This window comes from Neovison vison, chromosome 11 (genome assembly GCF_020171115.1).
Source record: "Neovison vison isolate M4711 chromosome 11, ASM_NN_V1, whole genome shotgun sequence".
Taxonomy (NCBI): domain Eukaryota; kingdom Metazoa; phylum Chordata; class Mammalia; order Carnivora; family Mustelidae; genus Neogale; species Neogale vison.
In genome coordinates this window covers 106102851-106125339 of record NC_058101.1, presented here as the reverse complement: position 1 = coordinate 106125339, position 22489 = coordinate 106102851, and the positions used below count along the sequence as shown (strand labels likewise).

Genomic DNA, 22489 nt, shown 5'->3' with positions numbered 1-22489 from the left:
TGTTGATCTAATCTGTGTTATTGCTGTGTGACACCACCTCACAGTCTGTAGGAAAATGTGATTCCTGAGATCATTGTTGGCTTTTATCCATCACTTGCCTCACTGTCAATCATCTCTCCTGAAGTGACGTGGGAGTGTGAATTGGGGTTAGGATGCTCAATTGCAGACCAGCTTTCTACAGCAGCTAAAGGTGCAAATAGGCCCTATCACCTACAAGAGGTACAAAAATAACCATGGTGTGTGGACGTTGTTTTCAAGGTATGCCATACAGCAAAAATGTAGACTGAACACATAAGTCTTTTCTGATCACTCTCAGTCATCCAAAGGGATGTGTTTTTAGTTAATCAGTCCTTGACATTCTGCAGTCCATCTGTTATTTTGCATTTATTTAAAATATCCTCTGCTAAATAATTGTGTTTATTTTTAAAAGTAAATTGCTTAAAATTACATTCAGTTTCTTCCTACAAGCCAACCTAGTCTCTCCCTTCGCAACACAAACACACGGTATCCTGAAGCTGAGGCGCCCCAGCCACACACGTTCTGCCATGTGCTGTGGTGCGATTAGAGCCGAAGTCATTAAAAATAGCAAGTCTGGATTTGTGTGGGATCTGGGACAGCTTTCACTAAAAGATAAAGTATGAGATCAAGTCTGAACTTAGTAGGGCTAACAAAACTTTACTGGTATCATAATTCACTTTTTTTTTTAGAATGCTTTTTTTTAATTTATTTTTTAAGATTTTATTTATTTATTTGACAGAGCACAAGTAGGAGGAGCAGCAGGCAGAGGAAGAAGCAGGCTCCTCATTGAGGAGTAGAGCCTGATGCAGAGCTCGATCCCAGGACCCTGGGATCATAACCTGGGCAGAAGGCAGACGCTCAACCGAGTCACCCAGGAGCCCCTAGAATGGTTTTTAAAACAATCCTCCAAGTCCCTGGCCAGTACATGAGGCCTTGGAATCACTTCTATCTGTGTTGTATACATGCCAATCCTCTTCTACATTTGAATGAGAAGCACTGGTACAAATTAACTGAAAGAAAACCACTCTGAAACTGCCTGAGCTTTTGAGCCCGCCATGGAGGTTTAAGGGCTTATACGACCTAGCTTGTATTTTCCTCTGGGTCTGGGTGTCTAAATGATTGTAGAATGCATGAAGCATGAAGAAGTGAGTATTGACCAAAGATCCCGTATACCAGCCTTTCCGAAGGGAACCAAAACCACTTTGAAGCAATTCTCACAACAAATAAAGGCCTATTTAATGGATCTGAAACCAATAATCAGTTTTCTTGACCTACAGTTGAAAACAAAATTATCTTTTAACTAAATAGGATCAGCTTAAAAATCCCTTTGGAGATGTTTTTATTTATTAAATGCCTTCATTAACAACACCATCTTTCATTTCCCATTACTCCAATTCGATTTCTCCTGCATACAAAGTAATGAGCAGAATGGCTGTGAATCCAGTTAACATTCCAGCATTCTGAATCATGAAGTAAGTAAAATCGGTTTTTCTTCCAGTTATCTTTTCTCTCAGCATATCGTTCATTTCTGGAAACTGAGAGAGAGAGAGAGAAAAAGAGAGACATTGTTAGATAACTGTTGCCATCTGGTGGTAAAACGTAAAACAGTCGCCTAGAGATTTCTTTGGGGGAGGCAGTTAGGATTTAGTTCAGATGTGTGTATGTTCAGTATAGAGAGCATTAAAGGGATAAGTAGCCATATCAGACACCAACAGGAATAAAAGTATGGAAATAGCATTCCCCAAGTGAGTGAATCTGTGAGATGGGATTTACCTCATCTAACGCCTCCTATCTGTCTGTCTTTGTCTGTCTCTCTCCCCCCTACTCTCTATGCTCCATCCACACCATTCGTTCAGGACCTCACATGCATCCATCCTCTTTCCAGCATCAAAATCTTCACACCTACCCAAACTGCTATCTGAACTCTACCGCCTCCAATTTTTCAATGAGCTACACCCTTGAGGTTTCAGCTTAAATCATACTTTCTAGCAAGGCTTCCCGTAGGCCCTCCTACCTTACATTAGATTCCCTTAACATCATCTCTCACCACATACATGCATTTCCTTTTAGCTCACAGATTTTTTTACTTGTAATTATTTAGTCATGGAGTGTGATTTTGTTCACTGAATTTCTAGTTTCCTCTCTTTAAAGACAGAATGCCCCACAGATGCAGGGACTGTGCCTCCTTTGCTCACTCCAGGGTCTCCAGTGCCCTACAAATTCCAGGCCAGAAACTGTGGATACAGCCGAGATGCCCTTCAACAGACGAATGGATAAAGAAGATGTGGTCCATATACACAATGAAATATTACTCAGTCATCAGAAAGGATGAATACCCAACTTTTGCATCAACGTGGATAGGACTGGAAGAGATTATGTTGAGTGAAATAAGTCAAGCAGAGAGAGTCAATTATCATATGGTTTCACTTACTTGTGGAGCATAAGGAATAGCATGGAGGACATTAGGAGAAGGAAGGGAAAATGAAGGGGAGGAAATTTGAGGGGGAGACGGATCATGAGAGACTGCAGACTCCGAGAAGCAGAGGGTTTTAGAATGAAAGGGGCTGGGGGGATAGATTGGCCCAGTGACAGGTATTAAGGAGGGCACGGATTGGAAGAAGCACGTGTGTTACATGCAAACAACGAATCGTGGAACACTCCATCAAAAATTAATGATGTACTGTATGGTGATTTACGTCACATAATAATATAAAATTAAATAAATTCCAGGCCACGAACATAATAGCAATCAATAGTAGCTGATTAAGTTAATTTTTAGAAATCACTATGCATTTAATTCCTGTTCTCTTCAATTTGTTGCCTTCTGCTTGCTCTACCCCTCACAAAATCTTATGGCTTTTAAATAAATCATGTGCTGTTATTGAAGACTATAACAATCTCCTTACAATGAAGGAAATTAAAACTCCAAGCTCTGTACTTAAAATCTACCCTCACTCAGTGAATAAACTCTACAGAAAAGGTTCAATAAGATCTGTAAATGGCAGCTTTCTAAAACATATTCCAAAACGATGTGCTATATATACAATGGCACAATGTACCAAAGAACCAAAGAGGTCTCCAGAATCCCACCAATCCATGTGCCTGATTGAAGAAGCTGTTACCAGGATAAAGTGAGTGGAAGTTGTGAAACTACTCCGAAAAAAAGCAAAACTGCTGTAAGGGCATACAGCATCATTTATTAGCATTATTTCCTTAGAATGAACACTTCTAATAGATTCCATTCTTATAACAGAGAAAGAAGTGATGCCCTAGCACAGATACAATATGAGACATTAATTCTATGAAGAAAAATATAAATGCAGTGACGGTTCCCCGAGATGAAATGCTTACTCCGATAAGGGCCTGCAAAGACCAAGGAACAGAGCTAGACAGTTACCATTTGGAGCTAAGAATGCAGATGAAGGAAGCTAAATTACTAAATTATGTATGTAATACATATTCAGTTCCAAATGCAAAGGAAATGTTCCTTGATTTGCATATATGGAGCACATTTTTATTTTCTAGAAAGCTGTCCATGATTCATTTGAAAATGCACAAGGCACAGGACTAGTGATATTCTCTCTCATACACACACACGCACACACACACAAACACATAAATAAAGACGTAGACAGAGCACCAACATAAACAGATACAAATATATACTGACCCAAGTCGATGTTGTCCAATTTCAATTTACCAACTTTAGTTCGACCCAAAAGGCTCCCACTGTTTAGAACTTTGAAATAACAAAATGCTATTAACTCTAACAAGTTACTCCCTTCTAAATGTAACATCCCCACCAAAGAGGGGGTTGAGGTCCCATGGGGACATACTATAATAGGATACAGGGTTTACCTCCCACAAGGCAAAAAACCTGGGAAAATCTCTCTACTTTAACAGAAGCAAATCATTTCTCTTTCTACCAGTAAGATCCTAGATCAAAAGATCAGTGAGAATCACTTTCAAATTACTGCTAATACAAGCTGTCTGTTGAACCAAGAATGTTTCAAATTACAACAGAATTTCCACACTGTGGGAAGCAGAAGGTTACCCTTAGTCGACGCATAACCCAGATGTTTAATTCTAAATTTTAAGTTAAAATAAAATTTTAAAAATTTCTTACCATATCCGCCAGAGAAATATAGAGGAACATGCCTCCAGCAAGGGCAAATATAATATTTGGAGCAAAATTGTTGCCCACCAAAATGCCAAAAGCTAGCCCGACATAGCAGGAACACGCCGAAAGGAAATTGAATAACAAGGCTTGCCGAGTGCTCATTCCTGCGCTGAGTAGGATCACAAAGTCCCCTAGGAAAAGAAGAAAATACCAAAGGAATAGTTTTGGCTCTTTTTGGATGAGAAAAGATAAGGGTCAATGTCCAATCAGGGCTCCTCCATTTTGATGCATCAATGGGATTTTTAAGAGTGTATCGCCTAAAATGTCTCACTGCACCAAAACCAAGAAGAGACTTTCCCAGTATGAACAGAGCCTCTTACCTAACTCATGAGGAAACTCTTCACACAGAATCGCTATAGAAGTACTGAGTCCCTGAAGAAGAGATACGGTGCAGGAAGCCCCAATCGCCAGGCCATCAATGAAATTGTGGAGGGCATCACTGAGTGTTATCATCCAGGCAATGGTCCCTATTTTTGACAGTTTGGGTCCCTTCAAACAGGTACACGAACTTGACTCTGTTTTTCCATCCTGTAAAATAACAGCAAATCAATTAATAAAATAACCAACACTTTTTTTCTTAGAGAGAGAAACTGAGAAAGAGTGCATTCACAGGAGCTGGGGGAAAGGGGCAGAGAGCAAGAATCCCAAGCAGGCTCCAAGCCTGAGCCTGACATGGGGATTTGATCTCCTACCATGAAATCACTACCTGAGTGGAAATCAAGAGGCCCACACCCAACCCACTGAGCTACCCAGGCGCCCCAATAACCAACATTTCTTGAAAGTCTCAGAGATACACAGAAATAAGAGGTGTGTTATTCATTAAGACAGACAAACGGTCCCAACAGAGAGTCTTTCATAGTGGTTAAGAACTCCTAATCATTTATGACAACAAAAACTTATAGTAGGGAGAAAGGAAATGAATAGGTTGACAGCCCTTGAACAAGCCACTTAAAAGACATTTTACTCTGGTTTCCCCTTAAAAAAATTCTTTTGATTTGTGTGAACAATTCTTACTATTGCCTTCCTAAAATGTAACAGATACTAACCTAAGAATTTGATTTATCTGCATACTTTAAAATAAAGGTAAATTTTCAAAAACTAAACCTGAAGACTTTTGTGTGTTACAATGTTCATGTGAAATCCATATTTAGAGCACAATGACACCAAAGAACATTTATTGTAATCCCTCCTAAGTTATCTGAGCAGGTAACCTGGGCCTCAGTTTCTTCAGTTGTGAAATGAAGATAATGTACTAAATGATTCATTTATTTCTCAATGACTTATTAAGTCTCCACTGTGTTCCAAAGTAGTGTGTCGGGTGATTAAGCTGTAACAATGTGTTCCCTCTCAGCTCTAAATTTCAGTGATTCTCTTAACACATTTCATGAAATGTGATTAGAACAGGCTTACCCCTTTGTACTAACACCTCTTTCCATTTTGGAGCAATAATAAAAACAGAAAATCCTAAAACAAACCCTTTGTAAGAATTTACATTTCCATAAAATTTACAAAATCACATAAAATCAAATACTAAATGCCAACCAAAAGCATTTTCCAAAAATCATAGAAAAGATAATCAAATGCAAATTTATTTTTAAGTAGGGAAGCAATTTGCAATTAACCGGAGAACATTTTATTCCTAATTCTCCTCCCCTCAACTCTACCTCAGCAACTAATCAACATATTTACTGAGCATCTGCAATCTGTAAAACAGGGTGCTGGATGCTATGGGGAGTGCACAGAAGTGGAAAATACAACTTCTATCTTCAAGAAGTGTATTTATATTGGAGAGACAAGATGTAAAGAATATGACTGACCATTTTAAAAATGTTCAGTACACACCCAGACGAGAAGGGCTGCCTTCCAAGCCATCATGGTAGAGGTTTGAGATTTATCCCAATGTTGCTTCATTGCTCAAAACACTTTGGCGACTCCTCTTTCAGAATGGACTAAATCCTGCCATACATCTCTTCACTGTGTCTTTAGTAGCAAAGCTTCATCTCTGGGGAAAGTTTTTGTGTGTAGACACAACCAAAATCCATTTGGAACCACTAAATTCTTAAATTAACATGGAAGGAGGGAGGATTGTTATTTGTAGGGGCAGTGGTTGTAGTAATAGCAGGGGCCGTAACAGTTGTCGAAAGAGACACGGCAAAAGCGTAGAGTATTTATCATGTGCCAGGAACTGCTCTAAGACCTTGAGATATTCCACTCCTTTAGAACTATTTTGTGAATTAAGGTCTACTATTATCATCACTTTAGAGTTGAAGAAACTGAAACACAACAGAAACGTTGGTGAGCTTACCAAGGGATGCAAAAGAAGTCAGTCGACTATTTTTAGTAACTGTTTTACTACTCCAGACTTACAGTGGTGAGTGGACACTTACTGTACGAAATAGGCTCTGAAGGCAATTCATAAGGAGAATGCCCCCTTCTCTCAAAAAACTATTCTAAACACTTGAAGTAATGTTGGAGTAAATGTTCAATCTCCTTTCATTTTAAAGGTAAATCTCAGAGGCATAAAAAGAATTCCATCCAGTCTTCAAATGTGGTCTTTTACTTTATAGTGTTAAAAGATAAACTGAGGTAAATTTAAAACTTTAAGAGTGTATTTGAAAAAAAATTCAAATCGGGCAGTGTCAAACCAGATATGGATAGGAGCACTCCATCAACAGGAGCTCAGGAAGAGGCTTTTACAGAGAAAAGGCAGAAGCAAGGCAAGAAAATTATTGATGGGCTGTAACTTAAAGCCCAGGTGGCTTTTTGTGACCAATTGTCTTTAGGTTTCAATGTCATAACCTTGAGACATTTACAGCTTAGATTTTGGTTTGTTTACATAGGCTGCCAAGGCATTAAAGCTACCCCAGTTTAATTAATTGAACAATTGCTATACTGTAAATGGACAATAAACAATCATAAACAATCATGACTTAGTACAAGTCATATGGGTGACCTGGGTTAAGAAGAAATACCCCAGAGCAGGAAGCATTAACTGCCAAAGAAGGAACAAAAGTGGTCATGAGAAAAGCAACAGAGGAAGAGACCTTAGCTTTGCAAAATCTTACTGCCAAAGACACTTAATAAGACCAGTTGCTTTCATCCTCCAACTTGATTTACCTAGTCAAATATTTATAATGTTTTTATTTACTTGTGAGGATTTAGGGAAAAGATTCAAAGACCAAATCTTGACTACCTGATGTTATATACAGAGTCTATATACAAACTCCTTTAATTCTGAAAAAGAAATTAATATATCAGGCATGATTCTCTGACCTCTAAGTACAGATTATTGACTGTATTTCTTATGCTGTATAGGCTTCTGTGTCAAATGACACTTCTGGGTAGGTTAATAGCCATGTATTTTAATACTTTTGAAACAAACATAAGTAGGCAAGCATTCACAAAGAGCTTGTTTTTAATTTACCTAACACTAAGTCACTGAGCAAAGAAAACACAAAATTTAAGTTAAGTTAATGAGTATTCTGTCTTTTATTTTGGTTACTGTTGTTGTCATTGTTTGCTTGCTAACTTCTGTGACATATAGTACATTTGAAGCTGTTTCTTTTTCTTTTTCTTTTTTTTTAAGGCTCTTTCTAACCTCAGCCATGATGAGGCAATTCAATCTAGTGAAAAGACCTTAAATCCGAAACCCAGGAAGACCAAATTCTGCCTTGGCTCTGACAGGAGCTACCACGTAATCATCAGCAAGGCTCTTAACACCTCTCACCTTAGTTATTAATGGAAATAAAAGTCAAAGCAAAGTGCAGACTACTCAGAATGGGAGAAATGGGAAGAATATCATGGACCAAAGTTATAAGAGTAGAGGGGAGACTAGAATCCCAATGGAAGCATAGGGGGGAAGAAGCAAATAGAAAAAGAAAAACAAACAAAAGTACTAAGAAATCAAAATTAAAAAATCCAGTAGACTTATTTCAGAATTCTTATCTTTACGCAAAGAGGAGGAAGACTGAAAAGAGGTGGAGGGCGTAAGGGGCAAAAGAGGAAGAACATAAGAAAAAGATGTGGCATGACAGGGTGGGATGGGGGGAGGAAGAGCTCTAATAAAAATAAAACCAAACCAAAAAGGAAAGGAGCAATCCGCCAAAAAGCATAATAAAGATGGTAAAAGGAAGTATAAATGACAAAAAACATGGAAATTATATGGAACGAAATATATAAATTCTATGTCCATGAAAGAGAAATTAATGTAATATAAATAAAAATTTAAAATGACATTTTAAGAGGATGCAGATAAGACGAAGGGGTGACATTTAGGGAGAGGAGCACTGAGTGCAAGCTAGCTTAATGATTAGAGGATATGTGACTTGGCATCAAATCGGCATGAGTCTGAATAATATCTCCTTAATGGGTTTGTGTTATATACAAAGTTACTTGGGTCCTAGCTAATCCAGTAAGACAAGAAAAGGAAATAAAAGGCATGTACATTTGGGAAGAAAGAAATAAAACTGTCTTTGTTGGCAAATGACATGACTGTTTACACAGAAAATCCAGAAGAATTGACAAAAAAAGCTCCAAGAACTAATAAGCAATTATGGCAAGGATGTACAACAAGGTTGATTACTTTCCTAAACACCAGCAGTGAATAAGTGGAATTTGAGTTTTAAATCATAATACTATTTACATTTGAATCCCCCCAAAATGAAATAGATATAAATCTAACAAAATATGTACAAGGTCTGTATGAGGAAAAGTTCAAAACTGTAATAAAAGAAATCAAAGAAGAACTAAATAGATGGAGAGGTATTTTATGCTTATGGATTGGAAGACTCAATATTGTCAAGATGTCAGTTCTTCCCAGTGTGACCTATTGATTCAATGCAGTCCCCATCAAAATCTCAGCAAGTTATTTTGTGGGTATTTTGTTTTTCTAAAGTTTATATGGAAAGGCAAAGACCTAAAATAGCCAACACAGCATTGAAGGAATGGAACAAAGTTGGAGGACTCACATTTCATGACTCAGACTTACTAGTATAGCTACAGTTATCAATACAGTGTGATAATGGTGAAATAACAGATAAACAGATCAAGAAAACAGAGAGTCCAGACATAAACTCACAAATAATGGTCAACTCAACTTTGGCAAAGGAACAAAGGCAGAGCAATGGAGAAAAGATAGTCTTTCACCAAATGGTGCTGGTACGAGTGGATATCCACAAAACAGAACAAAACAAAATCTACATACCTTACATCCCTCAAAAAAATTAACTCAAAATGGATCACAGACCTAAATACAAAGGCAAAACTGTAAAACTCCTTGAAAATAACCCAGTAGAAAACCTAGATAACCTCGAGTAGGGCAATGAATTTTTAGATACACCAAAAGCACAACACACAAAAGAAATAACTGATAACCTGAACTTCATTAAAATTAAAAACTTCTGTCTGCCAAAGACAATGTCAACAAAATGGAAAGACAAGCCACAGACTGAGAGAAAATACTTGCAAAAGATACATCTGATAGAGAACTACTAAAATATACAAAGAACTCTTAAAACTAAACAAGAAAACAACCTGATTTAAAAATGGGTCAAAGACCTTAACAGACACATTACTGAAGGAAATATCAATAACAAATAAGCATATGAGAAGATGCTCCATATCATACATCATTGGGGAAATGAAAGTTAAAACAAAAATGAGATACCACTGTATACCTATTAGGGTCACAAAAATTGGGAGCACTGACAACACCAAATACTAGCAAGGATGTGGAGCAATGGGAACTCTCATTTATTACTGATGGGAATGCAGAATGGTACAGCTACTTTAGAAGACAGTCTAGCAGTTTCTTACAAAATTAAAGATACTCTTGCCATATGATCCAACAATCATGTTCCTTAGTATTTCCCACAGAAGTTGAAAAACTTACATCTACAAATAATCTTGCACACAGATACTTACAGCAATATTATTCCTAACTGCTCAAACTTGGAAGCAACTAAAATGTCCTTCAGTAGGTGAATGAATAAATAAACTGTAGGACATGTGATATTAACACCCTCCCCCCAAAATGAAGTATTATGCTGTGAAAAGACATGAGGACTCTTAAATGGATATTACTAAGTGAAAGAACCCAATCTGAAGAGACTGTATGATTCCACCTATATGACAGTGTGGAAAAGGCAACTATGAAGATAATAAAAAGATCAACGGTTGCCAGCAATTGGGAAAAGAAGAGGGATAGGCAGGCAGAGGACAGAATTTTTAGGGCAGTGAAAATACTCTATATGATACTACACTGATGGATACTTGTCATCACACATTTGTCCAAACCTATGAAATGTACAACACCAAGAGTCAACTGCAACTATGGACTTTGGGTGATTATGATGTGTCACTGTAGACTCACCAGTTGTAACAAATATCCTGACTTGGTGGGGGATGCTGGTAACAGGGAAAGCTATGCATTGTGGGGGCAGACAGTCTATGGAAAATCTCTATACTTTCTTCTCAAGTTTTCTGTGAACCTAAAACTGCTCTTAAAAAAAATAATGAAGTCCTTTAGAAAGAATCACTTTCAATATGCCTTCAAATTCCTTATCTGTAGAATGGAGAAAATAGTATTACGGATTTCATAGGATTGTTGTAATGATGAAATGAGACATTTATAAGCCACTAAGTACTCCATGAATGCTTATTAACATCTACCACAGATCGCTTTTCCTAACACAGTATAGATGAACACAGAATTATTACAAGAAAAACAAAAACTGTCTATAAGTGTGCAAGACAAGAGATTCCTCACAACCTTGACTATATTTTGGAGCACACTGGTCAAAATTATTGAAGAAAAAAGGGAGAAAAATTGAATCTATCCCCCAAAAAAGAGTTTTAGAAAAGTGAGGGGGTGAAGAGACTTGTTAACCAGAAAAAAAGGAAAACTTTTTAAAAAGATGCTTGAGCTTGAGCATAAATATACTCTTGCAGAAAACTACTGAACGTTCAACTACTAGAGTCCAAGGTGCATGAAAGGGCAAGGAGATTAATTAATAAAACCCACTGTGAAAAGTATGAAGTCTGAGTTGGTAAGTCTGATAGCTGACTGAGTGTAGAAGAAAAGGAATCTCCAAGATGTAAAATAATACCTTGCACACTCAACACTTCACAGTTTACAAAGCACTTCCGTATGTTTGGGTCTTCATTTTCTTTTTACCCTATACAACATCCTCATGAGTGAAACAAAACAGATACTGGCATCTTGACTTTATAGATGATGAAAATAGCAATCCAGGAATATATGGGATATATGACTTTCTCAAAGTCATACGGGAGCTGCTAGGATGAGGCTACTCAATTGTTCACTGAGCAGCTATTTTATACGAGGCAGGAATTGTGCTGAGAACTGAGGATAGAAACATAAATCAGAGGATCTCCATCTGACTGGAATTCATAATCCAGAAAGGAAGAGTTAGGATTCAAACTCAACGCCTATGATAAATAGCTCTTATCTGCCCATCCAGAATAACCCTCTAACCTCTCACGCTTCTCTGTTCTGAATAAGCCACCTCTTCAGGCTCTTTGTCCTCTAGTTCTCATTTGAGATTAACCATTGGGGAGCTCGAAAAGTACTTCAGGGGAGAAAGGAGGAAGAAGTCAGGGTACTGATTCCTCTGATACCCATTTGTGTGGTCATCTAAGGCTGTCCATGACCCTCAGATGAAGGCCACATCTCTTCTCAAGACAACTCTGTAGAGTCTAGTAACTGCTCTCTCCCCTCCACCCTTTCAGGTCCAGCAGTGGTAAAAATTTTGCAATTACTGGTCCCTGTGGTCCTCTTACACCCCACTCACACCTTATACCTCTATCTTCCTGACATTATTCTAATTTGAGCATTCCATCAGTTTTCTATTGGGATCCTAAATGATACAATCACTGGTGTTGGACATGGCCATAACAAACAGTACCCCAAATGGAATTTAATTGGGTTTTTCATATATTTGAAGAATGGGGAAATAGCACACTGGTTACCCATAAGTGGGCTGCCTTTTATAGTGATGCCCAGAACATAAAAGCACTCTGCAAGGTCTGGGCTATGTTGCAAGCCTTCCTGTCATTTGGTTCTTATGACCTAGTGGACCATAAAAGCATAAAAGCACTCTGCAAGTTCTGAGCCATGTTGCAAGCCTTCCTGTCATTTGGTTCTTATGACCCAGTGGACCAATGAAATTAGAGGAGTCTATGGCAGACAGAGATGCTGAAAGGAGGCTTTGGAAGCCCTGGTGAGAGAACCCCTAAGATGTCAGAGTAAAACCATGTCTTCCTTTGCCACTAACTATTCCCTTTTTCAAGGTGTCCCTTGCTCCTGGATCCTTACAGAGACTTATCTCATGCCCGTGGAATAGTAAGTGGCCATGAGATCATGCCCAGCATGAACTGGATGTTATCTGGGTCAGCAAGTCATAAAATCAGCTGTTCACAGCAGCATTCCATTATTAAATTATATATGTAAGAACAGGCCACACCAGCCTTAGGAGACACAAACAAACCACAATGGCAGGAGATTCAGACCGCTCTAGTATATGAGCCTGATGTTTCTTTTCTTTCCCCTCAACAACAGTAAGGTTTCATGGATAGCTCCCTAAAGCCAGTAAACTATGAGGACATCTGTAAGTGTGACAGCACCAGACAGCTATACTATGTTACTCAAAATGAACTCAAAATACATTGATAAGGGAAAATTCTCTACATGGGCAAAACTTTTAGGTGCAGTGTTAAGCTTCATGTAAAAGAAATGACTGAGATATAGATCTGTACTAACTGGTAGGTGGGTGCTAGAAAGTTGTCCTGGTGGTCAGAAACTTCCAAAAACCAAAACTGGACATTGGTGGCAAGGAGATCTGGAGAGAAACAAATAGACTGTATGTAAAAAGGCACAGAGTGTAAAGATATTTCTATTCTGTTAAATCTCATAAGAGACTGTCAAGGAGAGCAGTCTTCATGATAAAGTGAACAAGAAGATCTAATTATAAACATCAGTTGGTATCTTTCAACCACCCCAATGTTGGTTCAATGGGTCCATAAACAAAGGAGTCAGAATAGTGGGGTTTATGACTATTCACAGCTCAGCATTCTCTTCTTCTAGCCAGGGTTGATCTGCTTGCACCAAACAAGGTCCAACCTGCCAAAAACCAGGATTAATGCTGGACCTCCAAAAAGGTATCATCACCCAGTGAGGTGGGAAGGCTCACCTGGCTATAGGTAGAGGTAGGATGATTATATTGATGATACCACCCATCATAAGGGGGTACTCTTTGAACTCACAAAAATAGATATATGTAATATGCCTTCCCTGCTTGCAGTTTCTGCTAGAATCATCATTCACAGATTTATAGTATGCCTGATATATAGCCAAAATAACCTATATAAACTGTCTCCAAGCCATTCTGCAGCAAAGCAAATGAGACAATAGGCTCAATCCTTAGAATTCACATGCCATATCACTTTCCCCTTCATAGAAAAAAATAGCCTGATAGAATTATGGAATGCCCTAGTGAAGGCTCAGTTAAGGTGTAAGCCAAGAGATGAAAGCCTGAGAGATTGGAACTCTGCCCACAGGATGTAGATATGTGCCTTACACTCACAGGCAAATACAGGGAACTACCACTACCATAGGGATGCACAGAGCCAGTGGAGATTAGGGTGGCCCTTTTCATGTTTATACCTAATAACTCACCTGAAGTATTCTTGCTTTCTGTCCCCAATACTTTAGATGTGGTGAGTTTGAAGGTCCTAATGTCCAAGGGAATAATTAATCCACCAGAAAACATGGTCATTTTCTGATTCACTGGAAGTGGAGATTAACCCTAGGACATTTAAAAAATTTTTTTTTAATCTGTAAACCATAGGCAGATGAGGAAAGTCACTATATTGCCCAGGATAATGGCATCCAATGATCAGGAAAACCTGAGTTTCTGCTACAGAATAAAGATAAGAACAATGTTTGAAATTCAGGAAAATTAGTGGGGCACTTCTTAATACACCCCTTCCAATGATCCTTGTCAAGGAAGAAGTGCAACAACCCAGTGAATACCAGACCACCAAAGACTCAGATCTGGCAGGAATCAAGGTCTGTATCACCTCACCTGAAAAGGACGTTACCAGTCAAGGTGGTATCAGACAGTGAGGTCAATACAAAAGTTTAGTGGAAGGAGGCAGCTTAATTACTGGCTTAGGTCTTAAAACCATCTACAGAAGCTAAGATCAGCTCTAATTTAAATTTATATTCTTTAATTACATCTCTTCTTTCTACCTCTATCCACTGGTATTTCATATGAAGAATACTGGTGGTAGCCAACATTTTAGTTCTGGATTGCATATTATGGAAGTGCTATCACATAGGGATGATACAACCACACAGTAGTGGATGGGGATTTATGCAGTCTCTGTGCTGGGGACATGCATTTTTCACCCAGATGAAGAGCAAGAGTGGAGGCTGACAGAAAACAAAGGGGTAGAGTATACCAGATAGCTTTCATTTCTCCTTCCCTCTTCTAGATCCCCTTTCCACTCTTTTTTTTTTTTTTTTTTCCATTTCTCTGCTCTAGCAGACCAGGATCAACTATGCCAAAAGGCTCCCATGCTCTGGCTTCTAGTTGGTTCCAAACAAAGAGCTCTACCATGAAACTGGAGGGAAAGAGAGGAAGACCAAGGTACTTATTTCCTGGGCTCTTTATTTGAGGGGTAACTTGAGCTTGTCCCTAATTAAAGATCACCATTCAATGTACAGTGTTTTTCTGTACAAGACTACCTCCTAGGTTCCAGTAAGTTCTTCCTTCCCTGTCCCTTTGATTATTCTCAGCTTGGTAAGATTACTCATAGCTCCACTATTCCAAGTCCCAGTTTTACTACACTCTCCCTTGTGGCTCACTTATACCTTGCTCAGAGTTTTGTAAATTGTCCCTTTCCTATTTATTATTTATCCTTATTTAAATGTGCCAACTCATTCTGGAAAGAACATGACTGATTTAAAGTCTAATGCTCTTTCCACACAGAATGCTCACAGACTCTACACATACTGTAAGGACCTATTTAGCCAGTGCGCTTCCATCCAGTTTAAATAATAACTTTGTTGTTTAAAACTTAAACTGTCCCTGCCCCCCTTCCACCAGGGGACATACTTAAAAACAAGTTCCGGAAACCAGTCCCAGGTAGCAAAGCCCAAATAGAAGGGTGAGTCAGGCCAGGTGGAGACATCCCATCAGTGGGAGGACGCATACTGTCTCCCTAGTTACCAAGGAGTATGGGCCCTGCCCTTTGGGCACCTTTTGAGCACCAATTCTGATCAAGGTGATAGGCTGGTTCAAATATCTACTAGGGTAAATTGTAATTCAATTGGTCACTTATGTGTGACCTAACGTGACTGTGCAGCTTTCTCTGTGTGTTACAATTTCATTGGCCACCTGTGTGTGGCCAGGCCCCACCACATGGCCTTAGCCCTTAAAAGCTAGTCTATGAAGCAGAGAGAGGTTGCCCTCTCTGTAAGAGGCGTGGCCCCGAACCTTCGGTTTGATTCTTGATGCTTGGCGCAAAATAAAGCTTTTGCATGACCTTCGCTGTGTATCAGTCTCGCTCCTTTAATCACGGACCCAATACTGGGGGACCTAACAGTACCATCAAATATGTTTTAATGGGAATATTTACAAAAAGGATTAAATAAATATAAAGATACTATAAAGAGTTAAAGGTACCATACAAATGTAAAAACCAGTTTCATGGTAGAGCTCTTTGTTTGGAACCAACTAGAAGCCAGAGCATGGGAGCCTTTTGACACAGCTGATCCTGGTCTGCTGGAGCAGAGAACTGCTAGGGTGGCTCACTCATTTAAGTGTCAGACTTAGTGATTTCAGCTCAGCTCATGATCTCAGATCTGAGATCTGATCTGAGATCAAGACCCACATTAGGCTCCACACTGGGGTGGAGCCAGCTTATGATTCTTTCTCTCCCCCTCCCTCTCTCTCTCTCCCCCCCACCTCTAAAAATAGAAAATAAAAATAAACTTTAAAAGAGCAAATGTAAAATTTTAGTGGGCTTTGCTTTTATGACTGTATTTTCTAGTAATCTTGATGTACTTTACAGCTAGTGGTTCCTTTGTCCTTCCTCTGGCCCAGAACAGTCAGTCTCAAATCACTTTAACCAAAATGAAACTTCATATAAGAAAGAAGAAACCGATTTTATCTTTAATGTATGCAACCAGACATAATTCAAATACACTTAGTCACTGGTCATTTGGTTTGAGGAAAATCTCATAACTACTTCCAAAATTCCCCTCGCTAATGAAAATAACCATTAACAGGAAAATAACAATTTCCAGACACCTTGAAAATTATCTCTTTTCCCTCTATCCCTTCAGTGGAATGTGAGTAAAGTTGTTTTGGTCTTTAGGAGTTGAAGTAATTACCTTTCATTTTCAGCCTGGGACTGTATCATTTTACTGTCTTAAAAAAAATTACTTAGGAGAAATCTGACAGGTTTTCAAGAAATATGCTACTATTTTGCCAACGGAATTTAAAGTATACACTAATTAAGCATTTGCAGTTATCCTAATGGACCATTTACACCACTCTAAAAGGTTGCCTACTGCTAATACAGATGGGGATAGCATTAATGCTCTCTGGGACGTTTGGGAAGCAAGATATCATTTCTTACAAAAAAGCCTGTATAATGTGCATCCAGCCCACACAACCCGCATTGCTGCTGAGAAGTCTTAAAGGGAGTCAGGAGGCACCAGGAAACTGGTTAAGTTTTAATGTAAGCTGGAGAATGTTGCTAGGCTCTTGAAAAGTGGTTTCCCCAAATCTTGCTCAGCATCAGAACAATTCAGACAAGAGAATAGGGGTAGGATGGGATGAAGTAGAGGAACCAGCCTCTTGTGGGAGCTGCCCATTGAGTAATTACCATTTGATGGGAAGTTATGTCAAAAGAATTGAAATGCAGATGGTCCCACCCAATGTAATACAAATGATTAACCATTTAGTGATTAAATGAAGGAGAGCTCTGGGACTGGCAGAGAAGATCTAGAAACGCAAGTTCCCTAGGGCAAGAAGCTTGGGAAAAGTGAAGAGACAAGAGAGGAGAGGGGTGAGAGCAAGGGCTAACTGCCATCACCGTGACCAAGCAGGTAACTAGGACTCCAGAGGAGGTGGCAAGAAATAGGCAAGCGGCCTGTGGTAGAAAGGAAAATAAGCACCAGAGTTAGAAATCAAAAGCTGCTCTCTTCTGTACCTCAGTAGTTCAGGAAAAGAGAGGCTCTCTTTACTTCATATTTGGAAAGTGAAGAGTGGGAATGCACAGGAGATAAGGGTACAAGGACCTCCTTCCCTTTTAAACATGTCACTATGACACTGTGAAGATCTGCTCACTAGTTGTTTTATAGTGGGGAACTGAGAATGGAAGACACAGGGCGTACTCACTGGCCCAGAACAGTAATCCTAACAACATTAGTAGTGCAAGTTATTTACTCTTCCCAACAACGCTAGGTGGTTATTATTCCCCTCTTACAGATGAGGAAACTGAGGTATTAAGAGGTTAAATAACACTCCTGAAGTTCTACCTCTGGAAAGGAGAAGAGACAGAAGGCTGGCTGAGGACAAAGCAAAAGCTGACATCCAGCAATCTTCTCCCACCCCCACTCCTGGGTGGGACATATGTGACACAACGATTCTTAATAGCTTGCTAAAAAGGGCAGAACGACCTTGGCAAAGGCAAGGGCTCCTGCAAGGCATCTGGTATCTCAGCATCTGGTATCTCCTAGGCCCACTTTAGCATATGAAAGTTCTGTTGAAAACTCCCTATTCCTTCCTCCCCGCCCCCCCCCAGTGGTACAGAACCTGCTACCTCTCCCAACCCCAGGGTAGCAGCTCTTTCTGCCCATGGGTCCTGTCCCTGGGCTTTGATAAACCCCCATTTTGCACCAAAGACGTCTCAAGAATCCTTTCTTGGTCATCGGCTCCAGACCTCACCCCACTGAAGCTCACTTATATTCTAGAACTTCATCAACAGGATTTAACACCTATGCCAAATCACACCCCTGATCTCTAGGAGATGGGGAATTTTATCTTCTTTCTTGTTCACCCCTGTATCCGGCACTGCTGCAGGCATTCCGAACATTTTTGGCTGAAGAAATGAAGGTGTAATTATAGTAAAATGCATGTTCTCTCATGATAGGCTCACAAGTCGTTGTCATGTGAAGAATCTATTCCAATGTGTCCAAAGAACAAACACATGGACACTCGCATACAACACTGAGAAGGGTGTGCACTAAAGAATGTTCATTCATCAAGGCTAATTTGGTTCATCTACACTAAAAAACTGGACAAGTGCAGAAGTGTTTCTGTTGTCTTTTGTTTCCTTGCCAATTCTTTGTGACTAAAAGCTATGGAGCGGGATCAAAGGCTCCTGGAGGACAGGATTTGCTTTCATTTCAGCCCAGAGTTCAACATTAGTAGGTGTTCAGTAAGTGTGTTCTTTAAATAAATGATGGGGAATGGGGACTTGTTTTGCTAAACCCAGTAGAGAAGTAGAATGTGGAAATGACACTCTTGAGGAGAGAGCTCAGAGTGCTCCCACCTCCATTCCAGAGACCGTTAAAGGGCAGAATATTTTTATCAGCAGCCGTCTTGCATCTCACTTTATGTGACTGACAAATCTTTCAGAAGACTGCTGGAGAAGGAGGCATAAAAATAAGAGTAGTAGCAACAAACCCAACAAACACTGTGGCGTGCTTACTGTTTCAAGGTACTCTCCTGACTTTTGTAACACCGTAATCACAGACAGGGAAAACACACAGCTAGCAATGGAAAGAGCCAGGACTAAGCCCACGCAGTAAAAGCCAGAAACTGCTCAAAAGAAAATTGGGTTTTTCAAATAAGAATTTCCAAATTCAGTAGTCTGTCATTACAATAATGGATTATTTTATTGCTGACGCCAGCCTCCATCTTGTTAGGTACCAGTGATTCAAGTACCTCTCTCTGACTTTGAGTAGAATGCACTAAGCTGGTATTCAAAGGTTTGCTAACACTTCATATGCACTGAAAATGCTTCCAGTCATTGAGGGGAAAAGACACCATCCTTGGGCTTTCAAATCCACAATCTGTTATTTACAGACCGCATTATGGATGGAAAAATGTACATGGTTTCTTCATTGTCTCTTCCTAAGTTTTTACATTTAACAAAATGTAATTTTAGAACAAGGCACCTATTTGAGGTTATTGAGATATTTAAATGTCAGAATACAGTAAAAAATTGAAGAAAGAATCCCATCTTGAATTTTCTCCAGGTCCCTTTTTTACCAGCATCCACTGTGCCCTAGCTACCCTGACCTTCTTTCTATTCCTAAAACCCACCAAACTCCCACCCTAGAGACCTGTGCTGACTGTTCCCTCCGCCATGACCTTTTTCTCTCTCATCTTTGCACAGATAGCTGCTTCTTAAGGTTCAAAGTTTAACTTAATGTGTTCCTGGCCACCTGAACTACTAAAGTCATCACCCAGACATCATCACACCACCATGTTTTAATTTCCTGAACATCATGTGTAACCCTAGGATACTGAGCTGTGAGTCCCACTGGAATAGAGTGCCAGAAAGCAGGACCATTTTCTAACTTGCCACAGTGTTAAGAGGGCATAGAACAGAGCCCAGCACTGGGCAAGGGGTCACAGGATACATGACAAGTGAGTGACTGACAAGATGAATTAATGAATACCACTCTTGCCCTTTAATACAGCTTCACTGATTTGCCTTATATACTAGAATGTCTTTCAAAACAAGAAATGTTACCACAAAAGTCCCAATTTAAAATTGCCATTCTTGGGATGCCTGGGTGACTCAGTTGGTTAAGTGTCTACCTTCAGCTCAGGTCATGGTCCCAGGGTCCTGTGATTGAGCCCTGAATCAGGCTCCCTGCTCAGCGGGAAGCCTGCTTCTTCTCTCTCTCCCAAAACCCCTGCTTGTGTTCCCTCTCTTGCAGTCTCTCTGACAAATAAAGAAATAAACTCTTAAAAAAAAAAAAAAAAGAAAGAAAGAAGCATCTAATACCTGATCCATTTAAAAAATAAAATTAAATAAATAAAATTGCCAATCTCTGGGAACCTGGGTGGCTCAGTTGGTTAAGCTTCTGACTTTTTTGATTTCAGCTCAGGTCATGATCTCGGAGTCCTGGGATCAAGCCCCACAGTGGGCTCCACACTCAGCACAGAGTCTGCTTGAGATTCTCTCCCCCTCAAGTAAGTAAATAAATCTTTATATTTACTTTTATAAGTAAATAAATATATATATACAGCCATTACTGTTTTAACATCATATATATATATATATATATATATATATATATATATATACAGCCATTATTGTTTTAACATATAAGTTGCATGTCTCTGAAATTTTGGTCAAAGTCACAAAAAATATAGAGAACCCAGAGAAAAAGCGGAATATTTCTTCCCAGTAAAAGATTTTTGCTATTTTACTTCCTAAAAGTAAAACTATCTCTAGATTTAAGTATTTGTTTTGCAGCCTAGAAAACTATTAACAATGATCCCTTGCTTTGTTTTTTCTGATACATACTTTACAACCAGAATATAAACCAGAATTTCAAGGTTTACTGAACCTGCAAAAATAATCTTTCTTGGTGCTTTCTCAGCTATAGAACTTATTTTCACTTTAATGTGCTTTCACTAAGTTGCTATAAAGGTAAATAAAGTCATTTTCATTAAACAATTGATATTCCTACAAAGAAGATTCAATAAGATAAATTTTGTTCCTTTTTTTACTTTTAATACAAAATAATTTTTTTTTTACTTTTAATACTCTTATACCTGATTAACAGAAATATAAAGTAATAATTTCCCAATCTTTTTAAAAATAATGGAGCTCACACATTAGGCCGTCTCCTTCCTACGAATAAGAACTCAAAACTTCTAATACATCTGAATCATCTGGTCCACTGATTAACATACCAAGAAAAGTTAAAGACAGAAAGTCACCAGTTAATTAAAATAAATGAGTTACTAACTTAATTGGAATAAGACCCTCAGAAAGAGACTGAAATCCCCTATGTAAAAAGCAGCCATACAGTAATATCAAATTTCACCACCAAATCAGTGAACTGACTCCAACTTAGTATAGTTGTTACAACACTATTAAAGTACTTAATTCAGTCTTCAAAACCTGCAATTATTTTTTTATTCACTAAGATTATTAGTGAAGTATTAATAGTTATAAGGGTGATATTTTTGATATGGACATGTACCTCAGACATAAAACTGAATAGGTATGAACAGAGAGACAGGTAAGTATCTACAGATGACTGTGTGTGTGTGTGTAACAATCTGCTAATACTCTATAGTGTAGTACTCTCAAACTCAAAAAACATTTTGGCAACTCCACACTTCATTTACAAGATGCTTTCACTTTGTAATCTTTCTAATTTAGGATATTTATTTTGAAATATACAGGATAAGGATAACCTAGAATAACTGAATATAGAATAAAATCTATCTCCCCAACTGCTTCTCCCTAGAACATAAATTGTATTTATTATAATAAAACAACTCAAGCTTTGACAAATTTTCCATCATGCAATCCATGTGAGTAAACATTACTTACCAGGTCTTGATCCATTATTCCCAAACTGCACGATGTAGCATGCAAAGAATATAGTAATTTATAAATATTTTCAAATGAGCAAATAGCAGAAGTCAAAGAAAAGACAGACACATGTTGGCAAGTCCAGTATTTAAGACAAGAACATCCTTTAGAGTGCAACCTTTACAAAATTTTGAAAAACCTGATGTTAAAAAAAACCAGCAACAGAATATGTATTTAAAATTCTTCCATTGCTTATGTTGGTTTGCAATGGGCTTTCTACACAATAGAATTAAGCAACTTCCTGATGACTGGAATAATTTACTTGAACCTCTAAAATTTTTTCGTCACTTATCAGAAGGAAAATGTGTTGGCATTCATTCTCTATTTTTTTTTTCTCAATCAGCATGCATGACAGAGCAACACAGCAATTCTTCATTATACTAACAGGGGGAAAATTAACTTGACATCAAACCTAATTGAGTAAAACCTCACTAATTCTTCTAAATAGGGATAAGTCCTGTTTGATTAGTGAAAGCAATTTAGTATAGAGCATGTTTAGATAAATACACTATTACTGCTTTCTAGAACTCACACCAAGGAATGGCTCCCACAACAAGCATGGTGCAGGGTGAGACGTCCTTAAGCCATCCGGCCATATTATATGGATGAGACTAGTATAGTATTTCAATT

The 22489-nt window shown here is 38.6% G+C and overlaps 1 protein-coding gene across 1 annotated transcript in view; it reads right to left on the bottom strand.

Annotated features, from left to right (window-relative positions):
* Positions 1-1328: 1328 nt before the first annotated feature.
* The window catches only part of SLC39A8 (solute carrier family 39 member 8), an 81622-nt gene continuing 60461 nt past the window's right edge, over positions 1329-22489 (bottom strand). Inside the window, exons 7-9 of the mRNA XM_044224398.1 lie at positions 4519-4726; positions 4145-4329; positions 1329-1553 (exon numbers count right to left, since the gene is read on the bottom strand). Coding sequence (XP_044080333.1) covers positions 1404-1553; positions 4145-4329; positions 4519-4726 — 543 coding nt within the window. The 3' untranslated portion in view covers positions 1329-1403. The remainder of the gene's footprint in view (positions 1554-4144; positions 4330-4518; positions 4727-22489) is intronic.